The sequence below is a fragment of the Chiloscyllium plagiosum genome, unplaced genomic scaffold, assembly GCF_037043375.1.
Source record: "Chiloscyllium plagiosum isolate Xiang-an unplaced genomic scaffold, Cpla_swu_hap1 HiC_scaffold_18, whole genome shotgun sequence".
In the NCBI taxonomy this organism is placed as follows: Eukaryota; Metazoa; Chordata; class Chondrichthyes; order Orectolobiformes; family Hemiscylliidae; genus Chiloscyllium; species Chiloscyllium plagiosum.
In genome coordinates, this window is record NW_028270156.1 from 54491642 (window position 1) to 54514446 (window position 22805).

General features: G+C 38.8%; 1 protein-coding gene across 4 annotated transcripts; it reads right to left on the reverse strand.

Annotated features, from left to right (window-relative positions):
- Nucleotides 1–3007: 3007 nt before the first annotated feature.
- LOC122557889 (transmembrane protein 216-like) lies at nt 3008–21093 on the reverse strand. Of its 4 annotated transcripts, none has more exons than XM_043706078.2 (7): nt 20350–21093; nt 19173–19189; nt 18666–18759; nt 15856–16050; nt 13645–13737; nt 5996–6197; nt 3008–4196 (listed from the first exon to the last, which is right to left on the reverse strand). In XM_043706078.2, exons 1-7 carry the CDS (start codon nt 20537–20539, stop codon nt 4178–4180), a joined length of 810 nt encoding a protein of 269 aa, XP_043562013.2. In that variant the 5' UTR covers nt 20540–21093; the 3' UTR covers nt 3008–4177. The 4 variants fall into 4 exon arrangements, with proteins under 4 accessions (XP_043562013.2, XP_087852784.1, XP_043562011.1 ...); XM_087996658.1 differs by having other exon boundaries at nt 21029–21088; XM_043706076.2 differs by lacking the exon at nt 15856–16050 and having other exon boundaries at nt 21029–21088.
- Between the last annotated feature and the right edge of the window lie 1712 nt (nt 21094–22805).

Sequence of the window (22805 nt, forward strand, 5' to 3'; positions counted from 1 at the left end):
CCTTCTTGTCAGTTCTGTATCCAAATGGCTAGTTCTCTCTATTCCATGAGATCTAACTTTGCTAAACAGTCTACCATGTGAAACCTTGTCAAATGCCTTACTGAAGTCCATATAGATCATATCCGCTGCTCTTCCCTTGTCAATCCTCTTCGTTACTTCTCAAAAAACTCAACCAAGTTCATGAGAAGTGCTTTCCCACGCACAAAACCATGCTGACTATCCCCGATCAGTCCTTGCCTGCCCAAATACATGCAAATTCTGTCCCACAGGATTCCCTCCAAAACCTTTCCCACCACCGATATCAAGCTCACCGGTTTATAGTTCCCTGGCTTTCCTTACCACCTTTCGAAATAGTGGCACCACTTTAGACAACCTCTAGTCTTCTGGCATCTCACCTGTGACTATTGATGATCCTACTATCTCAGCAAAGGGTCCAGAACTCAAATCCCTAGCTTCCCACAGAATTATAGGGTACACCTGATCAGATCCTGGGGATTTATCCATCTTTATGCATTTTAAGACAGCCAGAACCTCTTCCTCTGTAATATGGACATTTTTCAAGACGTCACCATCTATTTCCCCACATTCTGTATCTTCCATGTCCTTCTCCACAGTAAACACTGATGCAAAATGCTTGTTTCGTATCTCCCCAATCTCCTGCAGTTGCATACATAGGCTGCATTGCTGATCTTTGAGAGCTCCTATTGTCTCCCGAGTTACCTTTTTGTACTTAATGTATTTATAAAATCCCTTTGGATTCTCCTTAACCCTATTTGCTAAAATTATCTTACATCCCCTTTCTACTTTCCTGATTTCCCTCTTAAGTATATTCTACTGCCTTTATGCTCTTCTAAGGATTCACTTGATCTCTGCTGTCTATACCTGACATATGCTTCCTTCTTTTTCTTGACCAAAACCTCAATTTCTCTCGTCATCTATCATTCCCTACAACTAGCAGCCTTACCTTTCACCAGAACAAGAACATACTCTCGACTCTTGTATCTCAATTTTGAAGCTTCCCATTTTCCAGCCATCCTTTTACCTGCAACATCCATGCCCAATCAGCTTTTGAAAGTTCTTGCCTAATACCATCTAAAATTGGCCTTCCTCCAATTTAGAACTTTAACTTTTAGATCCTGTCTAACCTTTTCCATTTCTATTTTAAAACCAATACAATAATGGGCTCTGGCCCTGAAATGCTCCCTCCACTGACACCTCAGTCACTTGCCGTGCCTTATTTCCCAAGACTACATCAAGATTTGCACTTTCTCTAGTAGGTACATCAACACACTGAATCAGAAAATTTTCCTGGACACACTTAACAAATTCCTTTCCATTTAAACCCTTAACACTATGGCAGTCCCAGTCTATGTTTGGAAAGTTAAAATACCCTACCATTATCACGTTATTGTTCTTACAGATAATTGAAATCTCCTTACAGAGCAATGATCTCAATGAATGGCCTAGTTCTGCTTCTAGGACAGTGGATGAGCAGGAGGTCCAGTTTCGTATCCAAATTAAAAGATTTTTAATAATGTATTTTAATACACAAACATAGAATTTGTAAAACAAAATGAACTTTAATTTTGCTGGAAAGCAAGCTGTTTTAAAGTGTGGATTGTTTTCAAAAACTAATACAACTTTAAAAAATACATAATTGGTACAAATTAAGTTTCAAGATAATCTATTAAAAAACGTTACATTTCTTTCCAGAAATACAATGAGGATGTTTCTGTGATTAAGAAAATCAGCACAATTAGAAAGTTGTATATGCATATAAATATTATACACATATACATACAAATAAAATTCTCTCACCCTCTAAAAAAGGTTTTTAAAAATTTTCTGGTTTCAAAGAAACTTTCCAGTACAAGAAAAAAACTTTTGACAATCTTAGAACATTCACGAATGATGCTCTCTATAGACACAATGTGTCTGAGATAAGAATTTCTGCATTATAATTTTAATGCTTTCACACAAACAGAGTAAATCTGTCTGTATCATTTACTTCATGTTGGCTAATATCACAATTAAAACAGTAATTCTTATAGATCCACTAACTCTGCCACAAAGGATAGACGCCTTATTCTCCTTATTGCGACTTGCGATGAATACAAGTTAAACTACTAAGAAAAAGCCAAATCCTGTCAACTGGTGGAAACCAAAGTCGAATTAAATATCATCCACAGACCAAATGGATGTGTATATTTCATGTTGAGCAAGTTATCAGTAGCACACATAATTTACCAGGTACACATAAATTCACAAAGATGTTGACCAAATTAGAATTGGGTCAAAAGCTTAACACTCTTCTTAACAGCAGACCACACAGATGACAAGAGTTCAAGAAGGCTACTCATCTCTATGATTTCAAGGGCAATTAGGGATGGGCATCAAATGCTGGCCCAGTCAATGATGCCCACATCCCATGAATAAGTTTTAAAAAGTCTCATCAGTGGAGAAAAACTAATAGTGGTATAAATTTGAAATGCATAGGCTGACGAGGAAGAAAATTAATCACACTGGTGCAACAAGAATGTGATGAGGCTTAAACTTAGCAAAAGTACAGGCAAAACCAGGAAAAAGGGATAAACAGCGGTGTGCTCAAGTTGGTGGAGTGAGTCTCAATCACTAGTGAATGAGAGTTCAGTTGATACAACCATAACTTTATCTAAATAATTTAATCAAATTTCACCTTAACCAAGGAAGGCTACAATAACTGATAAAACTTTGAGAAAAGTTAGTACATTTTGATGAAATTATCTTCTTATCATGAGAGATTATATGCACAGTGTCCACATTCTCATCTCGTTAAATAAATGTAATATCCTTTCGCACATTACCTCTTTTGATGAAAAATGTGGTGCTGGAAAAACACAGCAGGCCAGGCAGCATCTGAACAGCAGGAGAATCGACGTTTCAGGCATAAGCCCTTCTTCAGGAACATTCCTGAAGAAGGGCTTATGCCCGAAACGTCAATTCTCCTGCTCCTCGGATGCTGCCTGGCCTGCTGTGTTTTTCCAGCACCACATTTTTCAACTCTGGTCTCCAGCATCTGCAGTCCTCACTTTTCCTAGCACATTACATCTTTGGCAAGTATATCCTTTCTTCGTTAAAGAGACAAAACATGCCATTGAATGAATTAATGAAGCAACTGAGACATAACGAACAGAATAAAGTCACTTGGTATTTTCAAGGGAAAAATCAAATTACACATTTCCCAGGTGTTGGATATTACGTTGTATATCAGCTAATACTCTTCGTCAAACATTTGTAACCTTTAAATTACTCTGAGCAATGGTGAGAAATATCCACTACTATATTAACTAATTTTTTTTTAAATTAAACTCATTCGGGGGAAGTGAGTATCACTAAATACACCAATCAATTACTGCCCATCTCTAACTGCACTTCAGAAATTGGCAGTAAGCCACTTTCTTGAACCACTGCAGTCCACAGTGTATGTAGAGCACCACAAAGGTATTAGGAAGGGAGTTCCAGGATTTTGAATTAATAATGATACTGTTACAAGTCAAGATGGTGTGTGGGTTGGAGGGGAATTTAGAGATTCATTCTGATACATATGCTGTGCTGGTACAGATTGCAAGTTTGGGAGGTGTTGTCATTGAATCTTATAGATGGTACACACATCTGTCACAGTGTGTCAATGCTGAAGGCAGTGTCAATTATGAAAGCTGCTTTGTCATGAATGATGTCAATTGACTTGAATCTATGAGATGAGAATGTGGACACTGCTTATATTCTCTCAAGTGAGTCAAACAATTCAATGTTGTCATAAGAAATGATAGAAAAGGAAGTAAATAAGGATGAAAGCACAATTGGGTTGAAGTTGACACAACTTCAGTAAATATTATATTGTTGTACAAGAAGGAACAAGAGAGGTCATCTATATGGTGCTCTTATATGCCTAAAAACGGATGGTTCAACAGTATATTTGACATCTATACCATTATTTCACTGACAAGTGAGGAAAAAAAAGCATACAAAATAAATTGAGCAAAATGGAAAACTCTGACTATATAGCTGTACAAAATATTGGAAAATTATCCTTAACACTTACAACCACTTACAAAAACAGTGTTAGAACTGTTATAATTGTTTTGCAGCCAGAGTAGAGAAATATCTCATCTGTTTTGGATACATTCTCTTTAGATTCTCAGTCGCTGATGATTACGCTAAAGAAACAAAATAAAATAAGAAATTGAAATTATCCTTAAGCTACTGTAGATATTTACTCATGGAAATGGTTTTAATATTTTAGATAGCATACAGAAGGAGAGGTAATCATCAATAAAAATATATAGATTAAGGAGTTGGGTTAGATTATCAGTTATTGCCCTTAACCCAATTTCCATGATAATAAAACAAAGAACAGCAGATGCTGAAGATCTGAAACGGATCTGAAAACAGAAATTGCTGGAGAAACTCAGCAGGGCTGACAGCATTGTGGAGAGAAAGCAGGGTTAACACTTCAAGTCCAGTGACTCTTCTTCAGAAGACAGGAATCACAGAATTGCTTCTGTGCAGAAGACTCAAAATGTTATCTCTGCTTTCTTTCCACAGATGCTGTCAGCCCTGCTGAGTTTCTCCAGTAATTTCTGTTTCTGTTTCAAATTTCCATGACATTTTTAGTGAGTGATAGAATCATGGAATCGTTAAAATCCTTTTAAAGAACACTACACCTGTTCCTGAGATAATAAAACATTATCAGCTATCGGGGAGCAAAATGTTTAGTTGAATGAAATGTTAAATCATAATGAGTAACTCTGAACTCCTTGAATTTACCTGACTGTATAAGGCAATGGAATAATCCTTAAGGTCTGTGCAAATTGGTTTCAGGTTTTTTCTCCCCCAACATTTTTTTGTGTTGCCTTCGAGATGACAATGCAGTCATTACGGGAGAAATATTTAGTGTGCACTGTTAGATCAAATCTTAATGGGTTAAATAGGCTTGTTCCAATCCATTTGTGGAGTCAATTAATTTTATCCTTGTATCTGATCACATAATGATGTAGTTTTTCAGAATTTTTCAATTAATTCAGACTCTTAATAATTTATAAATTCCATTAAAATATAGCCATTTAAAAAATATAACTTTCCTCATGCATTCTTAGTTTTGAAATCAAAATTTATTTCAGTGTCCTAATTTCAAATGTCTTCTCAGGACCTCAAAGCTGTAGGAAAATTAGCTTTCTTCATTCATTCTTTCCTCACAACATATAGGTCTTTCAAAAATCAATGTCACCTAACAACCACTTGACATATGCAATCTTCCCTTATATTGTTACTAGTCTTGGTATTGCACTATGTCTTGCCTTCAATGATGGTTTCTCCATAATGGGAAAAAAATACATTTTCATGATGACTCAGTTCATGTTATTATTTTGATCTGAGTAACATAGACTTGAAAGATAACAATTCACACTTTGTCAATTTCAAGTTAGCTTATCACAACTAGGAAAGTAAGTAGAATCAAGAAAAGGATAAACAAGGAGTTAAGATTCCCATTCCTCATGACTATCTAGCATTCCATAATGAATGTTAGACTATGACAATATTGTCAAAGCCTGCTTATATGAACTTTTGATCTTTCATATGAAGACTGGTTACTAACTAAGTTGCTAGAAGCATGCACTGGACAAAATTGTGAAACCTGAAAGAATCAATACTTTTATATGGAGGCAGGGTGGATTAGATTCAATTTGGCAGGAGATATTTCAAAACGTAAATGTCACTCTGAAACCTGGATCAAAATATATATTTGTGAAATTTACAAAATTAAATGCAAGCATTTAAGAATAACGAACAATGGTGCACAACCATTTAACTTTAAGAGGCATTTGGATAGGTATACGACTAGGAAGGGTTTGGAGGGATATGGGCTGGGTGCTGGCAGGTGGGACTAGATTGGGTTGGGATAGGACCGAAGAGTCTGTTCATCTCTATGACTCCATGACACATTGTTCTCCCTCACCTTGAGAAACTTATCAAACCCACTGTGTACAGAACCAACTCAAAAACGTAAAACACCAATAATATTGCATTGATGGTCACTTCCAATCTCAGAACATAGGTCTGGAGCAGCATATAATAAACAGCCATTATTGTAGATGGTCCAAGAAGCACCAGGCTAATGGTGAGAGGTACCTTACGCTGGCACAGATTCCCCTTGGAACCTAAGGAGGAATTAACAAAAATGTTAGCTGAAACTTAAAAAAAGTTATTCTTAAAAGTGCAAACTATTGCTATAATATCTCTGGTACATCAAATGATCCTGAAAAGTTAAAGCTGCTTGATTTTTGAGCTACAGAAGTTAATCAGTTCTCATCTGATAAGCACTCTCTCAGCAGTTTCAGTCCATGCCACCTTAATTCTCCATGCTGCTACCTTCCCAATCCAAAGTGTTCCACATAAGACCATAAACAGAATCTTATCTTTCGCCTCTCTGCTGATAAACTGCTTCTTTCCCACCAAAATGAGTTACTTAGTTCATACTGTAACAACACTGTGGTTTTAAGGGGTGTATTTTGTCCTTGCTCTGTGAAGAGAGGTTTTAAGACTAATGTGAAGAGCTGTCCCTTTGAATCCAATAAAAGTTAAACAGCTTGAGAGGCCTTGGAATTTCTTTTTAAGTTGAAACAATAGAAGCACAAACTTTGAACAATAGAAGCAGCCTGAATGGGTGGGGTGAAATTCCCCAGAGCCAGGAATTTTAGTTTTAATATTTCCAAAGCAGTTGCTGGGATCTTGAAGCTAGGTTTGGAAGTTGTGGTACATCACTCCCTGCTATTCTCTCTCTCTCATGCACAGAATTTTGTCTTGATTTTTTTTTCCCTCCTCTGGACTTGAACATTAAATGTGAGACAATCTATTTTACTGAATTTGCCTTTGCCAAGATTATTTTTATGGGGTGTTATTGTTTTGGAACAGGTACTGTTGAGTAGTTAAATAATTCAATTTTATGTTAAGTTTTCCAATGGAGTTAAGCTATTCCAATTTAGAGTCATAGAGATGTACAGCACAGAAACAGACCCTTTGGTCCAACTCATCCATGCCAACCAGATATTCTAACCTAACCTAGTCCCATTTGCCAGCATTTGGCCCATATCCCTTTAAATCCTTCCTATTGATGTACCTATCCAGATGCCTTTTAAATGTTGTAATTGTACCAGCCTCCACCACTTCCTCTGGCAGCTCATTCCAAACACACACACCCTCTGCGTGAAAAGTTTGCCCCTCAAGTCCCTTTTAAATTTTTCCCCTCTCACCCTAAACCTATGCCCTCTAGTTCTGGATTTCCCTACTCGAAGGAAAATACCTTGTCTATTTATCCTATCCATACCCCTCATTATTCTTCTTTCTTTTACTGTATTTTACCTATAGTGTATAAATAAAGTGTGTTTTACTTCAAGACTTGGAGTTTGACCAATCGAATTGCATCTGGAATGCAACACCTGTCCCTTACCTTTAAATTAAGAAAAACTTCAGGCTTAGGCTGTCTTCTTAACATATTTTGAGAGGGTTTGTCTGGTCCTTAACAAAGCTCTTCTTGTTTTATTCTAACACAAAACTTCCCTATTCTTCTGGCTCCTTCTCTACATATCAATTCCTCACCAACTTTGAAAATACTTTTCATTTCTTTCTCACAGGCACCTTCATCAGATTCTTCCATAGATACAGAGACCAAGGCAAGATATAAGGCACTTCAACGAGAAGATTTCAGCCAACAGAAAATCTATATTTATGGTCTTCAGAAACTTTTTCAGGTTCAAGGGCAGCAATTATTTCCATAATTAATCAACTCTAATGAAATGATATTGGCCTGCACTGTTAACTGGTCTCTTTCCACAGATACTTCCTGAACTGCCAGGTTTCTCCAGCATTTTCTGTTTTTGTTTACTTTAGATTTAGGTTTTATTGTCACGTATACTCAAGTACAGAGGCACAGGAATACAGTTTTAAAAAGTGTACGATGTCGCCATTCCCAATGCCATCTTAGGTACAAAGATACCGAAGTACAAAAATAGAAAAATAAAGATATAAGTTAAAAAGTTCAACACTACTGTTCTTCTGAGTGTAAGTAGAAAAATAAAGAAATAAAGTTAAAAATTAAACATTACAGTCCTTCCTTAAGCCATGGGTCTGCACATGCCTCACACTAGGCTTTCCCCTGTACTGAGTAACCTTTCACCTGTGCTGTGAGAAGATGTGCCCAGGCTCGCTAGACACTACACTGCCAACTGCTGCTGACCACCATCTGGGCTCACCAGGCTTATCCAATTGTTTTCCATCATTGCTTTGACATAACCCTTATTAGATCTGACAGTCCTGAACATAAATTTATCACTTGATTTTGTTCATTCTGATCCCAGAATATGGAATCCAACCAGATAATCTTGGTAACCACTACTGACTGACTAGCACTGCTGCCTCACAGTGCCAGGGACCTGAGTTCAATTCCAGCCTTAAGTGACTGTCTGCATGGAGTCTGCACAAGCTCCCATGTCAGCGTGGATTTCCTCCGGGGGCCCCAGTTTCCTCCAATAGTCCAAAGATGTACAGATTAGGTGGATTGGCAATTCTAAATTGCCCATAGTGTCCAGGGAAGTCCAGGCTAGATGGGTTAGCTGTAGTAAATGTGAAGTTTTGGGGATAGGGTGAGGTCTGAGTGGGGTGCTCTTCAGAGGGCTGGTGTACAATTGATGGGTTGAATTAAGTCTTTCTGCATTGTAGGGATCGTATGATTCTATGACTTAAACATAGCTCATCATCTCAACCAGTATAGAGATGAAAGAATACGCAAAGTTCCAAAATAACTTTCATTATCTGAAACATATGACTGCATTGAGGATGCAAAAGTAAGTCAATTTTTAGCTTTGTTATGGAAAGAAGTTAAAAATTAGCATTTCTCAAGCATTCTAAACAATTTTGATACAATCCAAAGTAACCTATAGCCAATTTAAGTGCTCTTTTAGAGTAGTCATTATTATAATGTAGAAAACACAGCAAGCAATCAGCTTACAGTCAGATTATTAAAAGATCCTGGTTGAAAATTGAGGGGAGCTCCTCTGCTTATCTTTACAATAGATGATACAGCATCTTTTATTATATTCACCCAAGAGGACACACAATTTAACATAAAGCATTGCACTGAAATTTTGAACTGGATTACCGAGGCCAAGTTTCTGGTATAGGAAGTGAACCATTAACCTTCTTACCCAAAAGCTAGAATGTGTACAAAAATCATGGCATGACTCAGATGCACTGAGAGAGTAGTATCGCAGGATTAAACTGTCCTTAACTTGGCCCAATTTGGGATAAACCAAAGCCCGGGCACACAAAAGTTAAAAGGTCAATATTAGGAAATAAGATAATGATGAAAGTAAGTTGACTGGGTAGGGAATGGGTAGTTGGGAGGGCAATTATATTCAAAATTCACTGGATAGCCAAGCTCAAATTCATAAATAGTTTCAAGATGCTACATCTCAGCTATCTCCTCCAGATAACATCCTTGTGTGCAGCTGCTACTTCTTTTCCTTGTGCCATGCTGTCTCTATGTCAATAATCTCCAGTCTTCCAATCACTATTGTCCTTGCCTTAATGAACTCTTATCCTCCTTAATAAACCTTCATTTTCAGTTTTCAAAAGGCTTGACAACTTTTGACAAAGCAATTGCGCTCCCAACCCTGCTCTTCTCTTCATGCTTTGTGTTCACTTTTCTTGCTACTGCTATGTAAATTGCTCCAAGATGTTTCTACTACAGAAGCAAAATTGCGACTGCAGATAGTACCTTCACCTACTAACCTATCTGATGAGAGCTTTCGGCATATTAAAAATTGCATACATGTTCACTTTAAAATTTTATTTTCACAGAGCAGGAAGATCTGAGAAAATTGCTACATTCGATATGAACACAATGAAAAAGCAATATTGTATATAAGAAAAAAAAAGATGTTTTCCTGTTCTTTGCTTTACGGAATGGCTCCATGTATGTCGACAATATACAGCTCAACCTCACCATTTCCTCTTTCTACTTTGCTATCACTACTTGTCCAACATCTAACACTCCCTATGCAGAACTTATCTCCAACTCAATTTTGTGAACTCAGAGACCATTGTTTTTGCTCCTCTTTATAAACTCCTTTTCCTCATGACTGACATTGTCTTTCTCCCTGAAGGATGTCTGGTTAAACCAGACTGTTCACAACCATGGTTCATGTTTTACCCACAGATAAATTTCTGTTCGTAACACATCCACATTACGAATAAGACCAACTAATTCCAATTCCATAACATGATCCAATTCTATCCTGTCTCAGCTGTTGCTGAGTAAACACACATTTCTTTGTTACTTCCAGACATGATTATCTCATGTGACTCAGTGTCTAACTTTGCTTTATAATGCTTGTGAAGCACCTTGAGACATTTTATTACGTTAATAGTACCATATAAATGCAAATTGTTCTTTGGACAAAATTTCATAATTCACTTGTAATAACTTGCATTTATAAAGAATCTTTAATATTGTAAAACAGTCCAAACTGGCTTCACAGGAACGTTATAAAACAAACTACTATATCACCATTAGGAAATATTTTGCTTTTGGTCATTCAGCTTGAGAAGCAGACTTTAAGAAGCATCTCAAATGAGGAGGCAGGCAGAGAGATGGAGAGGTTTAGAAAGAAATTAAAGAACTTAAGGTCTTAGCAGGTGAAGATATGGCAGTCAGCACTGGAACAATTAAAATTGGAGATGATCAAGAAGATAGAATTGGGGGACACAGATATACTGAAGGTTTGTAGGGATGAAGGAAATTGCACGAAGAGGAAGGGTGAAACTTTAGAGGTACTCTGAAAACATGAGGAAATTAAAATGCAAATGTTGCTTAACAGGAGCCAATTTAGATCAGCGAGCATAAATGTTGGGTAAAAGGAAATTGATTAGTGTTTGGACACATGGAGGAGTTTTGGATGGCTTTTTGTTTTTGGACATAGAATAAGTGGGACCAGCCAGGAGCTCTTTTGGACAGGCATATCTGAAAGTGAAAAAAAAAGTGTGGAGATAGATTTCAACAAATGAGCTGAGAGGGACAATACTATGGAGACAGAAATAGAAAATCTTATTGATGATGAATTATGAAGACAGAAGCTCATCTTGGGGTCAATAACTCAGCAAGGTTGCAAACTACCTGGTTTATTCTCAGAAAATTGCCAGGGAGAAGGGGAATTGGTAGCAAGGGAATGCAGTTAGTAGCAATGACTAAAGACAATGGTCTTCATGATATTTAAGTAGAGAGAAATCCGGTACTGAATGTCAAGCAAGTAGTCTGACAGCTTAGAAACAGTGGAAGGTTTGAGAAAGGTGATGTGTTATGTCTCATGTTCAGCAAACCATCAAGATACACACTCATGATATAATCATATTATCAGAGCATGCAATCTGATGGTATGACAATCTCAGATTCAATGTTAACTGTGATCACTTGAATGAAGCATGCTCTTCTGCTGGAAGTAAGTGGCCTATTACTAGCACAGCCACCTATGTGTCTGTGAATATAATGATCATATATAAAAGCCTGCCATAATAAAGATCTGTTAAATCTTTGAATGCTACATTATCCGTGCCTAGGTTCTTATGTTAGAAGGGATAAATTAGCATTACTGTACCAGGTAACAATACTACTGGAGTCAAAACCCACATCAAGTGGTAGTGAGGAAATTGACACTCTGTTTCTGGATGTTACTGAGAGGCAGCATGTAGATAAGAAAGGGAAACCCAACAATAGATCCCTGGGAGAACACTAAAGCACCAAAGGTAAATGTACAGAAGTAGGAATGGAACCATTCGTTGCAAATGATATGCTGGCTACAGTTGGATAGGTAAACAGTGAGTTAATATAGTCACATCCAACAGGATGGTTTGTTGAAGAAGCATTGGAAAAGGATGTGTGAAATCAAGTCAGACTTGGCAAAGATCCATGTTTAAGAAGATGAAAAAAGGTAGTTTAACCTTTGTCTAGTCACATGGGATGTTCTTTGAGACTTTGGTAAAAACCCACTTTATATTGTCGCAGGGAGTGGAAATCTAGCAAGGGATCAAATATATATGCACCAGGATTTAGGAGGCAACAATAGTTTCATGGATTTTGGGGAGGGAAGAAAGATTGGAGATGGAAGAACAGAGGAATCAAGGATTTTTTTTTTCTGTGAGTAGAGTGATGACAAATTTGAAGGAGAGGGGGCAGAACTTGACATGAGAAAACTGTAACAATATCAGCAATCATAGGGATCAAGAAGGAGGTTAGGCTGTTTAGAAGTTTCAGGGAATTAGGCCTAAGTGACAAGAGATGGGTACAAGAGCAGGATACATTCAAAAAGTGAACTTGAAGAATGCAAGAGTAAAAGCAACATGGAGAATGTAGGAGTAAATATAGGAAATGCAAACTTAGGGCTAGGGTGGAGAGAACCATTGAGGATGTTTGCCCTCACGGGGTAGGGAAAGGTGGTGGGTGAATGAGGGGTTTGGTTTTAACAGAGAAGCCCATTGGATGGTCTCAAACACAATGGCAAAGAAATTCATGACCTTGTTGCGCTTGTTATAGGAAGTAAAGGAGGATGAAGAGACAGGAAAGAACAGTTTAAGATTTGCAGTCAAGAAAATTAACCAGGATTGTTCAGCGAGAGACAATAATGATTTTAAGGAAACTAGGACATCAAAGGTAGTCAAGTGTTTTTTTTAAGCAGATCGGTAATTGCAGAATTATTATATAGAACAGAGAGTCAAACGCTAGGCAGTGGAATTTTCCAAATGCTGTTGGAAATGAATTGGGAGAGTAAATCTTCCCAGGACCAGCCGCAGAAGGAAGTATGGCTAGATGGGTGGGTGGAGGACGGGCATTTGCATTAAGCATAGTGATCAGCAATGGCCTTATCTGTGACTGGCATACTGCAAGTAACAAGGCCACATGTAACGTTAAGGTCAAGGAGATAGCCATGAACAAATGGAGCGAGAGACGAACGAAGGATAGAGGGCACGTAACTCGGAGACACAACATGATGAAATTAAAATAATTCTTCAAGGATGAGAAGTTATTTTGTGCAAAGGCTGAGAAGAACAGCAATGAAGAAATCCAGACGGGGAAAAGAGCTGTGGTTTAGATTAGACCGATTCCCTATAGTGTGGAAACAGGCCATTTGACCCAACAAGTCCACACCAACCCTCCAAAGAGTCACCCATCCAGACCCATTTCCTCTGACTAATGCACCTAACACTATGGGCAATTTAGCATGGCCAATTCACCTGACCTGCACGTCTTTCCACTGTGGGAGGAAACCGGAGCACGCAGACACAGGGAGTATGTACAAACTCCACACAGACAGTCACCCGAGGCTGGAATCGAATCTGGGTGCCTGGTGCTGTGAGGCAGCAGTGCTAACCACCAAGCCACCGTGGTATTCAGGTGGACAATAAAAAATGAGAATTTTGAATGTCAGATCAAAAAGATGAGGGGGTTAAAAAAAAAGGTGTGATATTCCAAGAAGCGGAAAGTACCAGAAGAGGTATGGACAGATCAAACTGTGTCTTTGTGGTGAGAACTACAGTGCCCATTGTGTAGTCACTTACCAAAAAATATTCTCATTATTTCAACTCCAAGGTAGAGAAATAGCATCACTAGGTCCAAAGTCAGATTTGCAGAAGTATATGGTAAGAGCTGACCTACAATATACAGAGCAGAAAATATTACAGGCAGGGGAAAAATAATAACAAATGCACATTATTTGCATAGGATAAGTCCAGACACTGCCACAGTGAAAATATATCAGTGATATTTTGCAAACAAGCTGTTCAGTCATATTATTGCACATTTCTGGAGCAGATGAGGTTTGAACCCATGCTTCCAGAGGTGGGTACACTACCACTATACCAAAACAGCCTAGCATTTTAGTGACATACACTTTTGGTGTTACGGGTAAAGACAGACAGAACAGAGAAAGGGTGTTTATGGAGGGGATATCATGAATTGTCTTCACCCTCTATAATAATCCTGGAGTATTAGGAAGATTTGTAGTTTTTTTAATAACCTGCTCAGATGTTATGACACACCTCCAGAGAATGGAGGACACAAACCCATACCTTCTAGCCCAGAGATAGGACTCTACCATTGCACCACAAGAGCCCTTAGATTTAAAGAGAACTCAGCTCTTCGTAATTTTAATCAACCTCCTCAGACGTGTAACATACCTCTGGGAAAGTTGGGCTTGACCATAGGCCTCATGGCTCAGGGCAGGGACACCACTGCTACACCACCAGACCCCTTGCATATTAGCAATAGATAATTTCTAATCAATCCAATGAGAGAAGTTATTACACGCTTCTGAGCAGGTGGGACTTTAACCAAGGCCTCCTGCCCAAGAGACAGAGATACTACCACTGTACCACCAGAACCCAATAGCAAGTATGTGATAAATATGTTAAAGAGCTTCATGTTGATCTCCAGAGCAGGTGAGATTTGAACCTAAACCTCTTGCTGCACAGAGCCTTTAGTATCCTTAGTGGCAGATGGAGTTCAGTTTAAGAAAGTGTGTGGTTCTCCATCTTGGACCAAAAAAGGACAGATCAGGATACTTTCAAGATGATATGAAGTCACATAAAATGAAGACCAAAGGAATATGGGGATTCAAGTGCACTGTAACATTTTAAAAGGTCACAAATACGTGCAGAAAATAATCAAGAAAGCTAACAGAATACTGGCCTTTATATCTGGAGGACTTCAGTATAAAGATGTAAAGGTTATGCTGCAGTTGTACAAAACCCTGGTTAGACCCTGTTTGAAATACAGCAAGCAGATCGAGGCATCACACCTTAGGGATGAGATATTGGCCTTGGAGACGTACAAGATAGATTTACAAGAATAATTCCTGGACTTCAGGGGTTAACTGATGATGAGAGCTTTTACAAGTTAGGCCTGTTTTCTCCAGAGTTTAGAAGATTCAGGGCAGAAGTCTTCAAGATGCTAACAGGAAAAGACAGGATAGATGAACTATTTCCAATGATTGGGGATTCTAGAATTAGGGCTCAGCGTCTAAAAAATCAGGGCTAGACCATTCATGTCTACACACGAAGGGTGATAGATGTTTGGAACTCTCTTTCACAAATGACAGTGTGTGCTAGATCTGTTTTAATTTTAAATGAGTTAGTTTATTTTTGTTAGGCAAGTGGGTGGCACGGTGGCTCAGTGGTTAGCACTGCTGCCTCACAGCACCAGGGACCCAGGTTCAATTCCAGCCTCGGGCGACTGTCTGGTACGGAGTTTGCACGTTCTCCCTGTGTCTGCGTGGGTTTACTCTGGGTGCTCCAGTTTCCTCCCATAGTCCAAAGATGTGTAGGCTAGGCGAATTGACCATGCTAAATTGTCCATAGTGTTAAGTGCATTTGTCAGGGGTAAATATAGGATAGGAGGGTGAGTTACTCTTTGGAGGGTCGGTGTGGAATTGTTGGGCTGAAGGGCCTGTTTCCATACTGTAGGGAATCTTAATCTATATAAATTCAGGCCATGACCAGCCATTATCTCATTGAATGGCAAACAGGCTCAAGAATGACTACTACAGTTCTTATGTTTCTAACCAGCGCTTTTTTTAAAAAAAAAGTTTCTAATGAACCTGTTCAGAGATTATGCATCTCTGTCACAGGTGGGACTTGAACCCAGATCTCTTGGCCTGGAGGTAGGGAGACTACCACTGCACAACAGCCCCGTAGCACATTAATGATATTTTTCCACCAAAGGACATGTCCTTTTGAACCTCCAGATACCTGTTCAAATATATTATTACACACCTTGAAAGCATGTGAGACTTGAACCCATGAAGGGCTTATACCCGAAACGTCGATTCTCCTGCTCCTCGGATGCTGCCTGACCTGCTGTGCTTTTCCAGCACCACACTCTCAACTCTGATCTCCAGTATCTGCAGTCCTCACTTTCTCCCAGACTCTCTGGCTCAGAGTAGGGATACTTGCACTGCACCACGAACTCTGTCGCACAGTAATGATGTACAGAGATATTAAATGTCAAACAGCAGTTATCAATATAGGCAGTCTGTCTACGGTGCAATGGTCCTCACCTTTGAGCCAGGAGGCTTGGGTTCAAGTTCCACCTGCTCCAGAGGTGTGCAATAATATTGTTGAACACGTTGTTTAGAAAATATCCATGAGAATGGGAAATGCATTTGTTATAAGAGCCCTATTCTTTATATCTGGACCAGAATCTATATTTCAGTATCAAATCAGATGAAATGTTGCAGATAAGAAACTATGCAATCTTAGGCCTGGGCAGAAATCTCCAAGCACAGAAATTATCTCAGAGGAGAGTACAGGAAACCCTACTGGAAGCTATGCCTCCTTTTTATTTACTTAATCACAGCGGATAGGACTATATAGTTTACAGGTTAAAAACCTTTTTGAAAAGCAACAGAGGCCCTCAGGTGGCAAATGGGTGAGGCAGTTAGATAAGGTGCAGGGTTGGCAGGTAGGACGGGATGGGTCTCAGTCATATAATTATCCAGGCGTTAGAATAGGTTTTAATCCCTCTAACTACTTTTTCTAGCTACATTCAATACTGAAGAAGGTTCACTGATGCAATAAGCTGTTAAAAATCACACAATACTAGGTTATAGGCTAACAGTTTTATTTAAAAGTACTAGCTTTTGGAGCACTGCTCCTTCATCAGGTGGGGCAGGATCATGGGACACAAAATTTATAGCAAAAGATCATGGTGTCAGACAATTGATGTGATATATTTGAACAAACCTAGATTGCTGAGAAGTCTTTCATCTTTTAGATGGGCAGCACGGTGGCACAGTGGTTAGCACTGCTGCATCACAGCGTCAGAGACCCGGGTTCAGTTCCCGCCTCTGGGGACTGACTGTGTGGACTTTGCACATTCTCCCCGTGCCTGTGTGGGTTTCCTCCGGGTGCTCCGGTTTCCTCCCACAGTTCAAAAATGTGCAGGTTAGGTGAGCTTGCCATGCTAAATTGCCCGTAGTGTTAGGTGAAGGGGTAAATGTCGGGGAATGGGTCTGAGTGGGTAGTGCTTCGGCGGGTTGGTGTGGACTTGTTGGCCCGAAGGGCCTGTTTCCACACTGTAAGTAATCTAATCTAATGAGTTGTAGGTTTCGATTCATTAATATGTAAATCCCAGAACTTCTTTCAAGTCACATTCTTGAGATAACTTAAGGTTTTATTTTTAACAAAGTGACATCTCAGCTCAGACAATGCATTAAAGGTACGAGGTTAGAGTCTGTATGTATCCCAATCTTAAGTCAGACTGGTTCTATTTCCAAAATAGGAATGTGTAAAATGTAACAAGGATTGACTGCCTACAGATGGTGTGCTTTTTGAACAAAACAAAATGTATCTGCAAATCCAATTCCACAAATGCAAATTCATGCATCATTGAGATGTCAGAGGTAGTTTCTTTACACAGAAAGTGGTGGGTACATGGAATGCACTGCCAGCAGTGGTAGTAGAGACAGATACATTAGGGGCATTTAACCGATTCTTAGATAGGCACATGGATGATAGTACAATGAAAGGTATGCAGGTTAGTTTGATCTTAGAGTGGGATAAAAGGTCGGCTCAACATCAAGGGCCGAAGGGTCTGTACTGTACTGTTCTATGCAACCAGTAGACTGTCTCAGGATTTCCAAACAGTCCAGACATGCATCTTTTACGGTATATCCAGTCCCCAGCTCTCTGGAGACTGCAAGATCTATGTTCATGTTTTTCCAGCTATGTTGGAACGTAAATTTTTGAAATACTATCTGGGAAAACATGTCCAGGGCATGCCATACACCAATTAATCACCTCTGGATAAATGCAAAAATCATTTCAGGAGATGATCAGTTTCAGTCAGACAGTTTTACAAATGTTACTCATGGAACTAATTAGTAATTCAGTTTTGAGGTCAGTTGAGAAAAAGAGGCTTTCTGCCAGTTCATGAAACGTTTAAACAAATAAAGATCTCATTCCTGTCTGTTCCCATGAATGAGTTTCTTTTCAGGATTTTCAAAGCAGGCCATTCAGCCCATTGAGTCCTCACCATCCCTCCAAAGTGCATCCCACCCAGACCCAGCCCTCTACTATACCCCTGTAACACTGCACTTCTCATGGTGAACCCACCTAACCTACACATCCCTGGACACAATGGGGCCAATTTAGCATAGTCAATCCACCTACCCTGCACATCTTTGGACTTTAGAAGAAAACAAGAATATCCACAGCAAACCCACACAGATATGGAGAGAATGTGCAAACTCCACACAGACAGTCATCCAAGGGTGGAATCAAACCTGGGTCCCTAGTGTTGTGAAGCAGCAGAGCTAACCACTGAGCCATTGTGACGCCTTCATCATTTACTATCCTGACAGGTTAGTCTTAAAACCTGGTACACCACTTGGGTGAGACAACCGTATCCATGTAAATTTTCTATCCCCTTTTTTCCTAAAGCTATTGATTTGACAGACCTAGAATAATGTGCACTAATACCTCATCCTGATTGTATATCAAATTTTTACTTCCTGTAAAAGTTTCAGGTCAATTGCAACAGCGCCACAACCATACGCATTCTCAAAAAAGAACTCAAAACCTACTTTTGTATATGAAAAGAAGGATCTCTGCCACAAAGTATGCTGCATAGTACCAGGTGTTCAGGAATAGCAGAACTTCCAGTGGAGTTAAGGAGAGCTGATACAAAACATTAAGGAATCAATACACATACAAATCTTCATTATTGCAGCATTTTTTAAAATTTCAGAAGACATTCAGTATTGATCTAATAACCCAAAGATTATAGCTGATAAGATTTCTGATTGCAAGACTAACAATTCAAGTATGGGTTGTTTGTGCTGTGTAGTCTTATGTCAACCAGGGTCAAAGAAACTAAAGCTTTTGCTTTGCAAAACAAAATCTATCAAGAGGTAGTTTTTTTTTGTGTGTGAAGCCTGCCTTTTTATAACTTTCCCTCACTCAACTCCTGCTCCCCTCCACACACTGTCCTAGTCAAGAACTATCAGCCATTATTCAAATCCTCAATTTTGTCTTCTACATGCATTCTCAAAGGAGTAAATTTTGCACAACTTTAATTTACAAAAGGATACAACTGGAGGAGGCTTTCCTGCAATAAAAGACACAAATCATTAAAAAGGAACTGTTGCAAATATGTTCCTGGAACCATTTAATTTGAAAATACACCTTTTGACCTAGCTCTGAGTCAGACAGACCACAAAGGTCCAGAGCTGATCAAGCCAAGCAGCTCTAAGGATGCTCCAATCAATATATGCAGTGGAAGAAAGCAGCTGTTCCTAATGAAGAATTCTTATCAACATATTAAGAGTAAAAGGATAACTAATAAAGGACGAAAGACCATAAAAGATCAAAAAGAAAACTTAGGTATAGAGATAAAAGATGTTGGTATGGTTCTTAATAAATGCTTTGCATCCACCTTCACAAAAGAGGGTGATAAGGCTGATATTGTAGTTTTGAATATGACAGAAATCTTGAAAAGGACGTGTTAATAAAATTAATGAAACTGAATATGACCAGGGCCATTTCAAACATATCCCAGACTGTTAAATGTGACAAAAGATGTGACCATAATTTTCCAGTCCTCTCTGGATACAGGTGTGGTGCCAGAGGATTGAAAGACTACTAAAAACTTTGTTTAAAAAGGTAGATTGGTTAAGATATTTAAAGTCCATGGAATCAAAGAGAATGTAGAAACCCAGATACAAGATTGGCACAGTAGCAGGTAGCAAAGGGTAAGTGTTGATGGGAGTTTTTGAGACTGGATGTCTCAAGTGGGACTTTGTAGAGCTCTGTACTTGTGTAATATTTATTAATTATTTGGATGTAAACATTGGGAGTGTCATTAAGAAATGCACAGACATCACAAAAATTGACTGCACCGGATAGTAAGGAGAATAGCTATAAACTACAGGAAGATATCAATAGAATGGTTAGGTAGGCAGAAATATGAGGTGATACATCTGGGGAGGTAACAACACAAAGGAATAGACAATTGATGAGAGAATACAGAGGTGTAAAGGAAATGAGTGATCTTGGAAGTGAAAGTTGACAATTCCTTGATGGTAGCAGGCTAGGTCGGTAAGGTGGTTAAGGCAGCATAGTTTTATTAGTCGAAATAGATTATACATGAGTAGGGAATTTATGCGAGAACTGATTGGTTAAGCCAACATGAGCACACTGTTCGGTTCTGGTTATCTCATTAAAACAAAGCATGTTATTGCACTAAAAGTAAAGTCACCATAGTGTTACCAGACATAGTAGTGGTATAAACTGAAGGCCACCACACCTCAGGCATGGGGAGAGATTGAGAAGGAGAGACCTTCATAGAAATTTCAGCTAGTGCAGAAACTAAACCCAAACTGCATTTACTGCTCCTCGGATGCTGCCTGAACTGCTGTGCTCTTCCAGCACCACTAATCCAGAATCTGGTTTCCAGCATCTGCAGTCATTGTTTTTACCTAGTTTTTCACAAGCACGCTGTCCAGCTAAATGAACTAACTAATTTCCTATTGCATAGTGAGATTAAGTATGTGGAGGAAAAATATGGCAATGGAATATATAGTGGGAAAATATGAAATGATCAAGGGTCACTCGACCCAAGACATCAAATCTGATTTCTCTCCACAGATGCTGCCAGACCTGCTGAGTTTTAAAACATTTCTGTTTTTGTTTGTAAAATAAACAGGCTAGTTATCTAAAGAATAAGAAATTCGGGGTCTGGAAGATGCAGAGGAATCTGGTTGTCCTTCCATATGAATCGCAAAAGTTTAGTACGCAGGTGGAGTAAGTAATTAGGAAAAGTATTTTTCAATTCTTCTGAACAATCACCACTTTTAAAAGTGCCACGTGAACAAAATGCAGGCAGTGGTACTCTGCTCATGGTATAAGTACGTGTCGCCGATACTGTTAGATTGGGTTTGTTAATTACTCATTCTTCTCCCTTTCCTCAAAGCTGCCTGGACCTCTCCCTGAAACCCCCGAATCTCTTTTCTCCTTCTTCTTCTCCTCCTTCTCCGCCGCCGCCATCAATCTGCTCACCCACCTCTCGCCATTTTACGTTACCACAGCAACAGCTTCCAGCGTCTTTCCGTCACTTCCTGGTAACGAATCCGAAACGGTCACGTTCGTACCAGACGGAGTGTTTTGTTTACCTGCGGAATACACCAGAAGGTGGTCTTTTAAAAATCATACTGGGCAAAGTGTAGGACCCGCTCTTCCTGCCACCTGCGAGATAGCGATATTGCTGTGTCTTGCACTTTGATATTCAATGAGTGTCTCTCGTGTAAGATCTTTCCAAATGAAACAAGGCAACTGTAATGTACAACCCCCGACTGAGTAATACAAAACGGCATATTACCACCATTTGCCATATTATAATATGACTAGACCAATATCAACAGTACCTAAAATGTAACGGGTAGGTTGAATATTTGCTTTTACTACATTCACAACTGAAACACATACATGACCAATATTTCCAAAGTAATCTACACGCAAACTAACCTTTTTCTTAACCACTATGTGGTTGACAAACATATCATCACTTGACAAGTCATACAATTATTTTCTTCTTCCTTCCTGAATAAGTTAAATTAACCAATCTGAATTCTTGAAGTATCTGATTCCATTTCCCTTGGCTTCAGTTTTAACACATTCGACTGTGCCAACTCCGAACTTTGAATTTAATTACCAACTTCACTTAATGATTTTGAGACTGACATTGATTGACTCATATTAATCCTGATTTGTTTATTCTGTACTGACAAACTTTCATTTTCCTTCTGGCTATTTTATTTATGACTTTTACTTTGGTCTGAAGGTGGAATTCGGATTATGGGAAGTCCACCACGGTATCCTTTCATCAAATTTTGTCTTTCAAGCAAACTGTTTCTCCAAACCGCGCTGAATGAATGCGGATAGTCTCTTTACAACATACTTCTCCTTTTGCCTTTGGTGGTTTTCAACCTTGACATGCACTGAGCTCTCTGAATTTTATGCAAGATTTATTGTGTCTCATCTTCATTTTATCTTGATTTGCGATTGACATGAGATTTAAGCAAGTTAAATCTTGTCCAGGAGTTTAAACACTAATTTGGAAGTTAAACAATTGATTGCAGATTCTGAGATTATTTTTTCAGAGAATACTGTATCTTGTGTCATCTGGAAACATGGGAATTACAGCCAAACTTGGCACTGAGCTAGTAGCTCTGTAAAGACCTCTTCCCATGTACTTTACCTTCTGCAGCAAAACTTGATGCTGGATGATACCATAATACTGATGTGTATTTCATGGACTATTGTCTGACAAACCCATAAATTGCAAACCAACTTCTCAAAACCTCAATTGTTTGGACACTTGCGGTATAAAGCACAGATTCAACATTTATTCACTTGCCATAGCCATCAACCAAAGCAAACTAGTCTTTCCCTACTGCTTCAAAGAAATTGACATATACCAATTTTATGACCAGATGAGGAAGGGTAAATCAGCTCCATTCTCAACCTGTCCAATTGGTCACAACATAGATTTTTAAGTCACTTTTAGCACACAGCTATACCTTTCTCCAATTAAAACATAACTAGCTGTATTCACCAGAAACAGCAAGGAACCAAAATGCAAGGTTTTCTTAAAGGAAAGAATATTTTTACTAACAACCGACCCCACAAAAAATAATAAAGATGCAACAAGAAGCATACAACCTCTG